The sequence below is a fragment of the Bombus terrestris genome, chromosome 6, assembly GCF_910591885.1.
Source record: "Bombus terrestris chromosome 6, iyBomTerr1.2, whole genome shotgun sequence".
In the NCBI taxonomy this organism is placed as follows: domain Eukaryota; kingdom Metazoa; phylum Arthropoda; class Insecta; order Hymenoptera; family Apidae; genus Bombus; species Bombus terrestris.
The window spans coordinates 4134379-4147813 of NC_063274.1; the positions used below are offsets into that span (position 1 = coordinate 4134379).

Sequence of the window (13435 nt, forward strand, 5' to 3'; positions counted from 1 at the left end):
AAACAAAGAATGAATTTTGAAGGTAATTTTGCAAACGGAAGGTGTTCAAAGTTCGAGTGTTGAAAAGATAGGGGCACTTTTAGAATCTTTAAGACGGAATAACGGTGCTTCGAAGAATCTTATAAGTAAGGAGAAGACATTCTCTGCAAGAGTCGGCGGAAATTAATTCTTGCAATTGCCTAGGTAGTAGATAGCCTTCTGCAGCGGTATTCTTTCTTTTGTACCTCGCGTAGCCTATTTCTCGAACGTCGCTGCCTCGATCTAAGCAATCAAATCTCAGGGAATAATTGCCAAGAAGCAAATTCCACTCACGCGAATTCTCGTTAATAAACGCAAAGTCGAGCAAGATTAATCTTATCGGGTACGAGAAAGGAAAGAAGTAGGAAAAGTAAACATAAGTAAAACGAATATAAATAGCATTTCGTTATTCATATTTCTTCAATGATCATATTATTTCAGTACGTAGCGTAACGTAGCGTACAGAAGAAATAAGTGTACGTAGTACGATAGTGGATCGATACGCGTACTGTCAAAGAACAATCGAGGTATACAGTATCGGTAGCGGTACAATCGTAACTTTACGACGACGATCTTCGAGCTTTCCAATAGTACGTATGTTATTTGTTTTCGGCATTTTGACGCCATTCTCCTAGCAACAAGTCTACCGTTTTTACGACTTTTGCATAAGAATGTAGCAAGTGCGCGGGGGCTTTCATCGAACTTTTTATTCTCAGGGGATGGATAGAGGGCTCGTTCGGTTCTTCTCTTCTGAAAGTAGCATGCTTTCATACATTGCCCGGTCACCGACACATCAACGATCCATTACTATCGATCCTTGGTTCTCTCGAAACAGGGTTAACGACACGTTACGATTCAGTCGTGGTTCTTTCACCGGCTCCAATTTCTTAACTTTTATAAACGATCGAGGATAAGAAACCCCTATAGATCGTATAGAAATGTTTGCATTTGAAAGAAACATCACTTGATAAATGATATTTCTATTATTGTATTTTATTTTATATCATTTTTATACTAATCGATTTCATAACGATTATTAAAAAATGTTGGTTCCAAAAGATTGTTGAAGATACAGCGTAACGTTGTTTGAAGGTTTTTCTTAATGTTCAAAAGTATAACAAATTTAAACGACTCCTTTTTTTCTCTTTCAGTCGGAAGCACATACATAGGATTTTCTCTATCGCGATATTCATTTTCCACTTTTGCGCAACGTTGAATTTCAAGAACTATATTCATCGTTTTAGATTAATCTCGACTCACGTCTTTATCCGCGATCGATCCTCCATCGAAATACGACGAAAAATTTTCAATTATTTTACATCGTTTACGGAAAGTTTTGAGCGCGCTCGAAACGCTATTATATTCATATTGGTGGTCGTGGGAGCGCGCGATACTTCGATGACTCGTTAAAAAAGTTGCGTCGCGGTTCGTTGATCGCCGAAACTTTTTTCATCAACGCGCTTTTTTAAATTTACACCGACAAACCGGACAACGGGGGATTGTCGACCGATTTCACGACCGATTCGCGAATAATTCGTGCCCGATCGTCGTTTCGCGATGACGAAATTTTCCTTCCGTTTCTCTTAGTTTGGAAAGAACCTCGGTTCAGTTGTGGCAGTAGCTTTCTCGACGCAGAGGCGCAAATTATTTTTCACCACGCGATGCTCCACTTGACCGTGTTGCGAAACGAAGAAAACGAGGCCGTTTATAATAAACCTACCGGCAACGAAAGCTGACGTTTCACCCAGCGCTCCTTTTCCCTTTTTTCCTCTCCCCGTTCTTTCCCGCTTTCTCTCTTGGTTCGTCTCTCCTTGTTTTTCTCCCTCCTTCTCGCGTTTTCCCTCTGCGTGTTCCTTCCGTTTCTCGATCCACGTCAACTAGTTTAATGGAATTCCGCCGAATGCTGCACGCTGTTCCATCGTTTCTTTCGCGTACTTTTTGTTGGCGCTTGCTCGTACGCTGAAAACGCTTGGCGCGGTGCGGGGCAACGCGGTGATCCTTCGTTTTGAATATTAAGCTCGTCGAGGAGAAGAATTTTAACGACCGAGAATACGTAATTTAATTACCATGGTGTTATGTTTTTCTCTATTTTCTTCTCTTTGTTGTCGAGAGAATGATTGATCGCCGATAAAATTACGGCGTAAAGATGGAAAATACAATTGCTTTGTTACGATTACGATAGCATAGCAAATTTTCTGCCTACACGGAATTAATTATTTTTAGTAAAAAATTTACATTCATTGCGTGATTGCATGTGTTTATAAACTTGTATTATAGGTATATACGTATTTAACACCTTTTTTATATTTACATATCTTTTTACGCAAATGTTGATACGACAGGGTAGGTTAAAATCGCCAAGATAAAATGCGATAAAGGTGGAAGTTGCTTGAAAGGTGGAGTTTTCCTCTTGTCGTTCTGCGTAGAATGCTTTTCGTATCCACTTCATATTTCAACAGAGTTTTCAAATGTTTGTAGTGTCTAATTACGTGTACTTTAAAAGAATCCCCCGTCTGCTCCGAATTGCTCCATAGACAAGTTAGACGAAGTCGTAGTTTGTGCCTCTAATTAGCTTTCACAAATGAAGGAAATTTTCTCTATTCTCGGCGGGATTTGCAAATTTACGTTAATTAAGCGTTTGTTACGACCTAGATCGCAGTCTTTAATGTCAGATTTAGTATACTACAACGTCGTTCTATTGTAGCTGTACGCTGCAATGTATTGTAACGGAATTTTAGACCGAATTTATTGTCGAAAACGTGATAGAAATTTGTTACTGTCTAACTATATTTTTCTAAAACAACATCGAACAACGTATAAGAGCAACACGAAAGAATTATATTATTAATTGAATATCAGAGGATATCACTTAATTATTGACAAACTGATCAGAATCTCTATGAATTTCCAAACTCAAGTCAATTACTTTATACTTCCATATTATTTCAGTTCTTGAAAATCACGTACTGAATGATTGATTGCTTATTCTTTACATACAACCAACATCGATCAAAGACAGTTGATCGATACGAAAATGAAAGAACGAACGAAAATCGAATATGACTCGACAAAATAATATTTAACAGTGTTATTTGTTAGAGGAATCAAAGAAACGTCATAAACGATTAAAGTAATAATAATAGGAATTTTCCAAGTGAAACGAAATCTTTGAGGTCCTACTATTAAATCGAAAAATAAATTATACCGATTTAAAAGAAGAAAAACGACTACCTATGTGTATGTTCCTTTAAAGTCGTCCATGTGTCCTCTCTCGTATTTAAAAATATGCATATTTAAAATCGTTATATAAATAAATAAAATATAAATATTTAAAATTGTACATATTAAAAATTCTACCACACACAATCGACCGCATCCATGGGATTTAAACTCAAGCCGACGCTGCGCTGGCAATTATTTCGACTACTTGGCCACTCGGATTGTACTTTTGAAATTCACTTGCCGGATTCGCGCAAGTTCTGCTCGAATCTGGGCTGTTATTTCGGATTCCCAGGATGCAACGCGAGGATAAGATCTTCTCTCGCGAAACAACCGAGCCGTTCCTCTTCCACCCTCTTTTCTCCCGTATCTTCCCGTTTGTTTGTCTCGCTCCTTGATCCCCCTGATGGTTCTTACTCGCTCGTGAACCTCCTGTCTACCGAGAGGAAGATCGACCCGATCACGTTTCGTTCGTTCTTCCTTGCTCCTCCGTATCGTTTTGTTGCACAAAGAGAAGGAGAATCAGTATCGGAGAACAGATAAAGGATAGCTGCGTGATACGATCAACGAAGTCGAAAGAGTCTGTTTATCGAGCAAAGTATCGATATGTTGGAGGGATACGCGCTCACGACGATGAAAAAGTAAGATGACTATCGGCTGCGATGTACCAGCTTCTCGCGATAAAGCGAATGTTCAATAGTATCGTTGGCACCGGGGCCAAGATACGTTACGAAGAGAAAAATTGCGCGATGGACGATAGAGGCAGGAAGTTTAATTACACACGAAGCGTGGATTAACACGTTCATTCGTTCTTATCGATACGTACGATGCGTTGTTTTAATTTCCGGATGGTATTAATCACGGCATAAATTATTTTTGACGAAAGTTTGAAATACACTGATTGTCCTTTGAGTTTTCCGTATGTTCGTGAGGGTGTCATACGATATAATGGGATTTTTCTTGACCTCAGCGAGATGAGTATAGATTTTGGTTACTGTATCGTATAATAATTATAAGTCAAAGATCTTTTTTAACTTTTTTTTCAACGTTTCCATTTTAGGGAATTTTCGTAAAATTGTTTACGTATTTCAACGTTGTATAAAGATCATGTTAAATCTGGGAGATCGGAGCGTGACGCGTGGTAGTCTAAGAGATCTCCGACTCTGAAGATAAAAGATTTCACTGTAATCGTACTAGCGAACATCGACACCAAATGTTAGTAACTAGTATCGTCAATACTGTCAGTTCTATAGTAATTATTTAAACTAATAACCTAATATAAAGAGCGTTAAGGAAAGTTGTTATAAATGCCATTTGTGACGTGCTCAATTAACTGTTCTAAGAGAGGCGGTAAAGACAGGCAAGTACAAAGATAGATATTGGAAAGTACGTCTTGTCGTATAGATTCTAGTGGTATAGATATGTAGATAGAAAATTTCTATACACGCTAACCTCTTTCTACCTTGTTCTTACTAAGAAATTGCCGTATACGGTGCTAGAAGTTCGATCGAAATAACGCGGGGTGGAATATTGGCAACAAATTGAAAGTTTCATTGTTTCTCTTTATCCAGCTCGATTTATTATTGATTCTTTGGATTCTGACTTTGTGCCGTAGTATATCATAAATCATGCAAATCGGTGCACTATAGCCATTTGCAAACAAAGGGATAATCGCTCAAAGCAACGATTATCAACATCTTCTTAAATCAAAGAAACAAAGGAAGGATTGTTTTCCTTGAATTATTTTGTTTTCTTTCCAAAACAAATCGCTCGTCTAAGGTAGAACGATCTTGGAATAGAAACGAAAAATAATGAAACGGGATTTAAACCCTTTTCCATCGTGTAAGTATAATAAAATAACTGCATACGAATAGATTGAAATGAAAATTCATTCTAATCGAAGTATAATAGAAATCGTTAAAGATATCATCTTTGGTAATCGCTGGTAGGCGATGGATCTCAAACGTTGAAGGGCTGAAAAATTAGGACATGATCGCTAATCGGATCATGCACGGCCGATCTTCAGTCTGATCAGTCTCTGACCAATCAGGAAAATGCGAACAACGAACGAGATGGAAAGCCCTGCTAACGAGTGAAACGGCAATGCAGTTGCGAGCAGCCCGGCCCATGTGTGGCTCAGGTACCCTCGTCAAGATCCTTGGTCCTGATCGTAGGACCGTCCTGACTTCAGGATCGTCCTTGATCCCGAGATCTTCGTTTCGCTTTTAATATCCTGGTTTTTCTGACCAATGCATCTGACTTCCACACGATGTGGATTTCTCGTGGATCGTGCGTCGAACCACGTCACGAAACACACGGATTTTTGTTCGTCTTTCTCTCAAAACGTAGTAGGCATACACGTAATTTTGGCGTGTTTGCATTCGCAAAGATCATTGCGTACATTTCGTTATTTTTATTATATAACGGGTCGCGATTTTACGTGATTTCGTTTATTACATTGTCGCCGACTTGCGTTTACATTTGTTAGCGCCGAGACGCTTACAGCGCAAGGTTTCGAAACCAATGAAACGCGCACACGATCCACGAGAAATAAGAATCCACGCTGTTTGTACGTAATTAGCGATACGTAACCCCCTTCTTGCTCGTCAGCCACTGCACCTGAGTTTTCTACTACGATTCTAATTTTACACCCACTCTTTCTTTTTCTCTATTCTTCTTCCCCTCGTATATTCCATTTCAGAGACGGAGCGCCGCTCGTCAAGCGCTCCGCGACGATTGATCGGTTCGCCGGATATCGAAAACCGCTTTAATATTGTCGAGCGACGAGCATGCTGAAGAAATCCATCGTCGATAATCAACCGCGTTACGCGTTCCCTCCCATCCAAGGGAGGAAGAAAATCGACCGAGACGTTTTAGCGTAAATCGAGACGCATTTTGGAAACTACGTTCAACTTTAACCGTAACGATTAAGAGGTAGCTGCGTTTGATTCAACTACAAGCACGAAGCCACGGTACTTCGGTCGTATACTTTTAGAGTAAACACTTGTAAGCGTCCGCAAGTTTGCGTCTAGTGGTAACGAAAAGCATTCGGTTAGGAAATGTACGCGGATTAATTAGAGCCAAAGCTAATCTAACGAAGGACTCGACGAAAATCTAAGATCGCGATATACACTGGTTCGCGAAAATGTTTGAACCATCGGAAAGTTTATGTCCATATTGTATGCGTTTTATACAGAAACACGCTATATGCTAATTTTTTCATTACGTATATGTCTGTAATAGATATTGTGTAATTTCTACATACGTCTATGAACATGGTCAAACTGGTGCTAATGCAATTTCAAACGGTTTCGTATAATATGTATACAGCAAGTTTCCATAAATGTGCAGACATTTTCGCCAACCGCTGTACGTAAATGAGATGTTTAGAAAAGAAGGAAATAAAGGTGGCGTGGAATGGAAGGCGGCGACTTTTCTAACGCGTCGGTGGAAGAAAATGGGAGGAAGCTTAACTCCAGGACGAGTCGATACCGAGAGTTGACTTATCGAAAAAGGAATTTCCGGCTTTAAATTATATTCGAGGGAGAAATCCCCGATTGAATTATGGAATTCCATTAAGCGTTCTCGATGCAACGTCTCCGTTTAATATTTTTACAAAATTATTAAACGTACTTTCAGATATTACATAAATACGGTTAACCCCTCCGCCCGTTGGCTCGATTGATCGACGAGAGAGTGAGAGAGAAAGAGAAAGAGAGAGCCGAGTTCTCATCAGTTGCGAGATTATTTTAAATGTCGAAATGACACACTTTCCCCGTTTCCCGTGACGTACATTTTTCCTTCCGTTCTCTTTTACTACCCTTTTCCGTTTCTTTCCTTTTTAGTATTCCCCTCCCCCCAATTCCGGCCTCAGGGGTGTTTCACGGTTTTGTATATTCGCCCACCCTTCGATCGTGTTTCATTAACTTAATTGTAGGGGGTAGACCTTTGAGTTATACCGCGTGTATACATGCTCGTTGGACAGGCTGGTTAGAATTCGGTGGATAAGTCACGCCATTGAAACTCGTTTCAGTCGTTACCGGTGTACTTTGTTGATTGATTAAACGACTTTAATTATTCTATCAACGGCATGGTCGCGTTACCTATAGGACCGGAGTGATAAGGCCGGGAGGAAGTTTTCAACCGCGAAAATCACCGGTGGCAAGATATCGACGAACCGATACTCCTTCCCATTATTTTCTATTATCCTTTATCGTTTATCGAGTCTGCGCACACACACACACACCTGTGATACGAACCGAGCAATCGTCGCAGCTTTCAGAAAAAAGGACTCATGTCGACGCACACCTACACACATACGTAAGCAGACATATAACACGTACCATGCACAGCATTCTTTCCAAAACAAGCTATGTTTTTCACGTGACACGTACGTGTCAGATTGGCGTATGCTTGCGCGAATTAAATCAAGGGAACCGTGGATTTGGAATTTTTCACGTTTCTGCTTTTGAGGTCCTTTTTTCTCTGTCTGTCTCTCTGTCTCTCTCTTCCCTTTTCTCTCTCTCTGTCTGTCTCTCTCTCATTTTCTTTCTTTCCCTCTATTTCTCTCTGTTTTTATTCTTACGTTTCTCTCTGCCTCACTGTTTTTCTCTTTGTCTGTCTGTCTGTCTGTCTGTCTGTCTTCTGTCTTTTCTGTCGAATGTCGTCGCGAGCGAGATCGCGACGACGCGACGACGTTTTCTCGTTGTCGCCACTTTCTCTGCTTCGCGAAGAGAACGGGAGGAACGGCCATCGTGACGAGTCGTCCACCGGCTGCCTCCCGGGCTATTTTGTTGCTTTTGATTCTACTTTATTCTCCATTCGTTCGGAAAGTTGATTTTTAGAGCACACACCGGTTCGACGTAGTAACCGAACGTTGCGTGCCTTTTAAGAGACAGCACCGTGTTGTTGAGTGAAGCACGTAGTGAAAGAGAACTTCGTTTGATAGCCTATAGGAAGTATTTTTATAGGTTAAATGTAGTAATAAGTTGCGATGAGAGATAAAAGAAAAGGAAATGACTTTTCCTTGGACACGTCGGCCGCGGAAATCGGTTCCTTAATTAGTAATTCCGTTATTTCGTATTCGTGATACGATGAATGATGAAGTAGAAAAGATGTCAGTTCCTATATATTTGTTCCATTTTTACGCATCCCTTAATTCACGATTGTTTAACGCGTAGGAGACGATATTTGATTATTTTAATTTTGGAGAATATGTTAATTAAATTAGTTTTGGTTTGTACACTCTCCCAAGTGTTCGTAGACCCACAATAGTTCGATCGGTTATGTCTATACAGAGTTAAAGAAACAAAAAATGATATTTCGATCGTTCTGTCCGAATTAGCTCCGCGGAGAGATATGAACGATGAATGAGCAACTTCTGTTCAATTGGTCGATATTAAGTTGAATCGACTGAGGACAAAACTCTCGAGAGTTTTTCCCCCTTTCGTGCATAACTTTCGTTTCAGCACAAATTCACTTTGGAAGCACCATAATCGCACGTGCACGCAGTGGCGCGGCGATAGCACAAGAGGGGGAGGGGGGTATGTGGATTATTAAAGCAAAAAAAAAAAAAAAGGAAAAGATCAATGAAAATTAATTGAATCAAGTATGAAATTAAAGATAGATTTAAAGTGATACGCGAATAGATCGTAGAGAAATAGAAGGGATCTTTTCCGCTTCGAGAAGCTGTCATACTTACAGCGTTAGTGAAAACCGTCTATTTGATGCAAAACTTGTCTTCTTTTGAAATGTACAAATATGAAAGAGGGTACCTGCAGATACATCGAGCTATGGCTGCGACACTGTAATCAGTTACCAATTGCCCGTAGACGTTTTGTCTCCTTTACCTTCGATTCTTTTTCTTGCTCCTTTGTTTGCTACACGAACTATACATTGCGATTATTTTTATCGACATCACGACGTACGATTTTGTCAGACGGAAACGTCGAACACGCGTTTTTCGCCAACTGATCGATGACACGTTCTACTTTTATTCGATATATTATTTACATATACATATATAATATAATGTAACTATATAATATATGTATATGATTCTAATGGATTCGACTAGAATGGCAAACCTTTTAGACTAGAATTTTTTATTCACGCATGAACCAGCATCGTGAACGTTGTATTTTGCTCGTCCGTTGGCGTCTTACGATAAGGAAGGGTATCTTGTAATAATTAAAGAGCAGAAATATCGGGGCAAACGGTTATTTTAGTCCGCCGTAAAATATGTCGTTATTGTTAGGTCCGCGTTATTCTTTCGAAAAGCAAGGCTATTTTTACGATCACGTATGAATCTTGATGTAGAAAATAATCCCGTCAAAGGAAAATATCGCTCGTTTCGTTTCAATCCTCGAGAAGCTCGAGAAATCGTACACGTTGCTTGAAAGAAAGACACAACAAAAACGAATATAATCGAGTGTTTTGTTAGTCTATCGGTTTAAATCCACGAATTAAATTATTATTTGAGATGACAGAAACGATATATTTCGAAAAGCTTTACAGTAAAAAATATTTTTATTGAAATTGATTTATATTCATCAATTTCACCAGTTACATCCGTTTGAATGGCTCTCTTAATCAAATATGTGGAAATATTTTCAAAACAAGATTGTAATTTCAGGCTGGAAAAACTGTTCGTACCAAACTTGGTTAGCTTGTGCGTTCAGTTAATTTTTATTAAAAATGAAAGTCCTAGTTTTCCTAGTTTTAAAACGTCTCTTGAGAGTCATAATTAGAAAAAAAGCAGAAGGAATAATTAAATGGGCAGAGCAGATAGGAGGAGAAAGAGTAATCAAATGCCAAACAAGTAAAATGGAAGTAGCAAGTGTTAGAAGAATAGAGGATGCGGAAGGTCTTTACTTTGCGGAACCTCAAGAGGCCATGACGGTTTAAAACTATCTAATAGCAACCTAAAGATTCTAATTTCTCTCCCTCTAGCGTGACTTTAGAGTTTTAAGTGGCAGATGGGTGGAAGGCCAACGAGGAAGTTCCGGGCGGGTTTTTTAAATTCATGCAGTTTGCATAAAGTGGGCCATGCAGGTATACGACGCAGAAACCTTACACACCTCCGTAATTTTAGTGTTCTACAGGTTCTATCGTTGGTTAATCGTTACTTAAAATCTGTAAGATACTTCGACTTGTGCGACATTTGATCATCGGGTTTTACAAGTTTTCTAAGGCACGAATATGTTCCTTGAGAACGCATACTCTTTCGAAATGATACAAAATTGCATCTATGTTCGATAGTAGTAGGGCTCGATTCAAAATGTCAAGTCGATTCAAAATCGGAGCTCGATTATCGAGATGTTTCGATGTAGTTGCAGAAAATTACCTGACAGAGTGTCGTATAGTCCAATAAATAATAAATAAAATAAAATTAAATTCAAGGGGATATGGAAGAATTCCTAAGGATTTATGATAAATTAATTACGAACAATTTTGCCCTTTTTTTTATCAAAAATATCAAGAAAACAGCTTCCAAGGTTGTCGATGCGTTTAATCTCCGTTACGAGTTTCGAAGCGAACCTAAACCGTTTTAGTTAGTTCAAAAAGTAGGTAAAAGCGTATAATGAAATCTCGCTGGTGGCGTTAACCGTCATTATAATCTTCGCCACTTTTCCGGCGAATCGCGCAGACGATTGTTACACCAGAAAAACAGTTGTAACTCGAAAACCAGATAGAACAGGGACCTGGCGCAAACTTTGTCGATTGTTCGTGCGCGGTGAATTCTCAGCTGCACCGAAATTAGCTCCACGCGCTATGCTGCACTCTTTTCCAACCATTCGAAAGGCTGTCTCACGCTCGTCGGAGCTATCTCCATGACCGTTCGAGCAATCTTGTACGCGTGACCTGGGTTCCTCCTTTTTCGGTCTGTTCTAATTTTCCTTGTCGTGTGGAAAATCGCTGGCAAAACTGGCCAAGCGAAAATAGACTAATCACACGGTTTTTAGCTGGCTCGTGCAGACAACCGAACGAGTAAACCAGACAGTATGAGATTAGAGGAGGTAAAGGTGGCGGCTGGCGATTAGCAGAACGAAAACGACTTTTCAGGGATTTAAAGTTTCCTCTGTCTGGTATATCTGCTCGGCTGACTCGTGAACTTGCGGTGTATGCGGGTCGCCTTTTCTCTTCTGGGCTCGAAACACATTAATCCATCGTTGGAACCCGGAGAATGAAACATTGTACATTATATCGTATACCGCAGCCGAAGGATCCAATGGTAACAGTTCTGCTTTAAAAGTCAAATAGTCGTTCCACCACCGGAGAGCTCAATTAACTCGATTAACTTACGCCGTGGCTTCTTGGTAGGCAATTCTCGCGTGGTAAAAGCAGTATTCATCGAGTTCGACTCGCTGGTCAAGCTCGTTTTCCGACGTTGCGTCTTTTGTACCGTTCTTAGGTATTGAAAGCTCGATATCGTGAACCAGAAACGGTTCGACTCGAGCCAGTTTCGGTTTAACTAGAGTGGCTTTCCATTGAAAATCGAAAGTCAAGTATGGTTTGGAATTGGGGGGTGGTGGGTGGTACGTTTGTGCGAAGGTTAGATGAAAAGTAGCTGGGATAATGGTTGAATGTGCTGGCTGGATACGAGGCTGTTTGCACGTACAAGCGAAAGTGTTGTTTGCGTAACAAGTTTCTGCGACTGCAGTTCAGACCTGTTCTGGTGTGAACATAATCGCTTACAGTTAGTTGCTCACGTATTTTGTCTTACGCTGAATTTTATTAAAATGGATCGCTTAATACTCGAGATTGAAAATAACGTTTACCTGTAGCGACGAGAGTTTAAGTCTTGCGTTCATCCTCGCGGATCGTATTATTCTGCTTTTTTAACCGTTTGCGATAAAATACTGTAGCTTGGCCGAGATCCGCTATCTCTGTTTTTTATTCTTAAGTTAAGAATCACGATTAAATGTAAACGTAGGTGAGATACAAAAATGTTTATCCTAAGGTTTTCTAAATAACGTTCAGCTCGTATGATACGATCTATCATAGACGATCTCGCAATGGATGACCCTTTCGTGACCATAAAAGATCTCTTTGAGTCACAGTAACAAAACATCAGTGACCCTATTTAACGATTTGCAAATGATACTCAGTATTTATGAGAATGGTCTTCCTCTTGTCTTTCGTTGTAGGTAATTTCTTTAAACAGAAATACGTACGTCGGAATTCTTCATCACGACCGCACGACAGTTTCTGTTTTCTGATTAGATACTTCATCGTTGAAATAATTCTTAAACAGTATTAACGACCATGGTATTTTTTAAAATAATAGTATCGGTTTTTAATGAGAATAGACTTTTTCAAAATAAACGATCCGCAAACATATTAGCTCTTAGATTAACGTAATTAGGTATTTGAATCGTACTTATTAGTGCTACGTACTATACTTTATTGATACTTAGCTTGTATCAACGTTCTTGAAATATGATACGATCGTTTAAATTTACTCCATGTCTGTGACAATGAATAATCTCATGTAAATTTCGCTCTACCTCTAATTTCTAAAATTGACTTTGCTTTTAATAAAACGAGTCTGCAGTTCAATATCCATTGTAAATTTGGAAAAAACAAACACCAGAAGTGTTTGCTATATTTATTAGCCTCTAACCTCAGTTTAGTGTCAGAAGATAATAATTTCATCTAAGAATATTTCATTTCAGAATTATCCAAAAAACATTTCTCACGTAAACCCTACGCATCACCTTCAGTTTGCCTTTGTACTTTGTAATTTATGATTCGTTTCACGTCGAGATTCACGTCGCCAATGACAAGTAGAGCCGACGAGACTCGATCTAAAGAAAGGCATAAAGAGAAACTCGAGGTTCTGTGAGTCAGTCAGTTTCGGCTGACAAAAACGGTCTGCGGTAAGACGCTTCCTGTTTCCACTGTTTTCTTCTTACGAAGTTTGTCAATATATCGTCGACTAGATGTTATCGTTCGTCCGATTATTACCACCAGTGCGTGGCATTCTTCCATTGCATTTATTTCGAACGATCGATCGCGACAGCGACACGACACGCCGCGCCGCGTCGAGCTTCGAAACTGTGCTCGCGGGAGCATGACCACGGCGGACAGGAAAGTGCAAAATACTTTGATCCCCGGCTCGAGCACCGGAATGGCTGAAGTGCAGCCAGTAGAGTTTTCTTTCTTTCCTTTTTTTCTTTTCTTTACTTTAAAGAGA

General features: G+C 39.7%; 1 protein-coding gene across 5 annotated transcripts in view; it reads left to right on the top strand.

Annotated features, from left to right (window-relative positions):
- Positions 1-13435, top strand: part of LOC100650524 (protein unc-13 homolog B) — a 377008-nt gene that overhangs the window by 61822 nt on the left and 301751 nt on the right. For 3 of the 5 annotated variants that reach the window (XM_048406368.1, XM_048406369.1, XM_048406371.1), the window contains exon 6: positions 5288-5377. The exons of the other annotated variants lie outside the window; for them this stretch is intronic. In XM_048406368.1, the coding sequence (XP_048262325.1) occupies positions 5288-5377 (90 nt within the window). The remainder of the gene's footprint in view (positions 1-5287; positions 5378-13435) is intronic. 5 annotated transcript variants of the gene reach the window in all.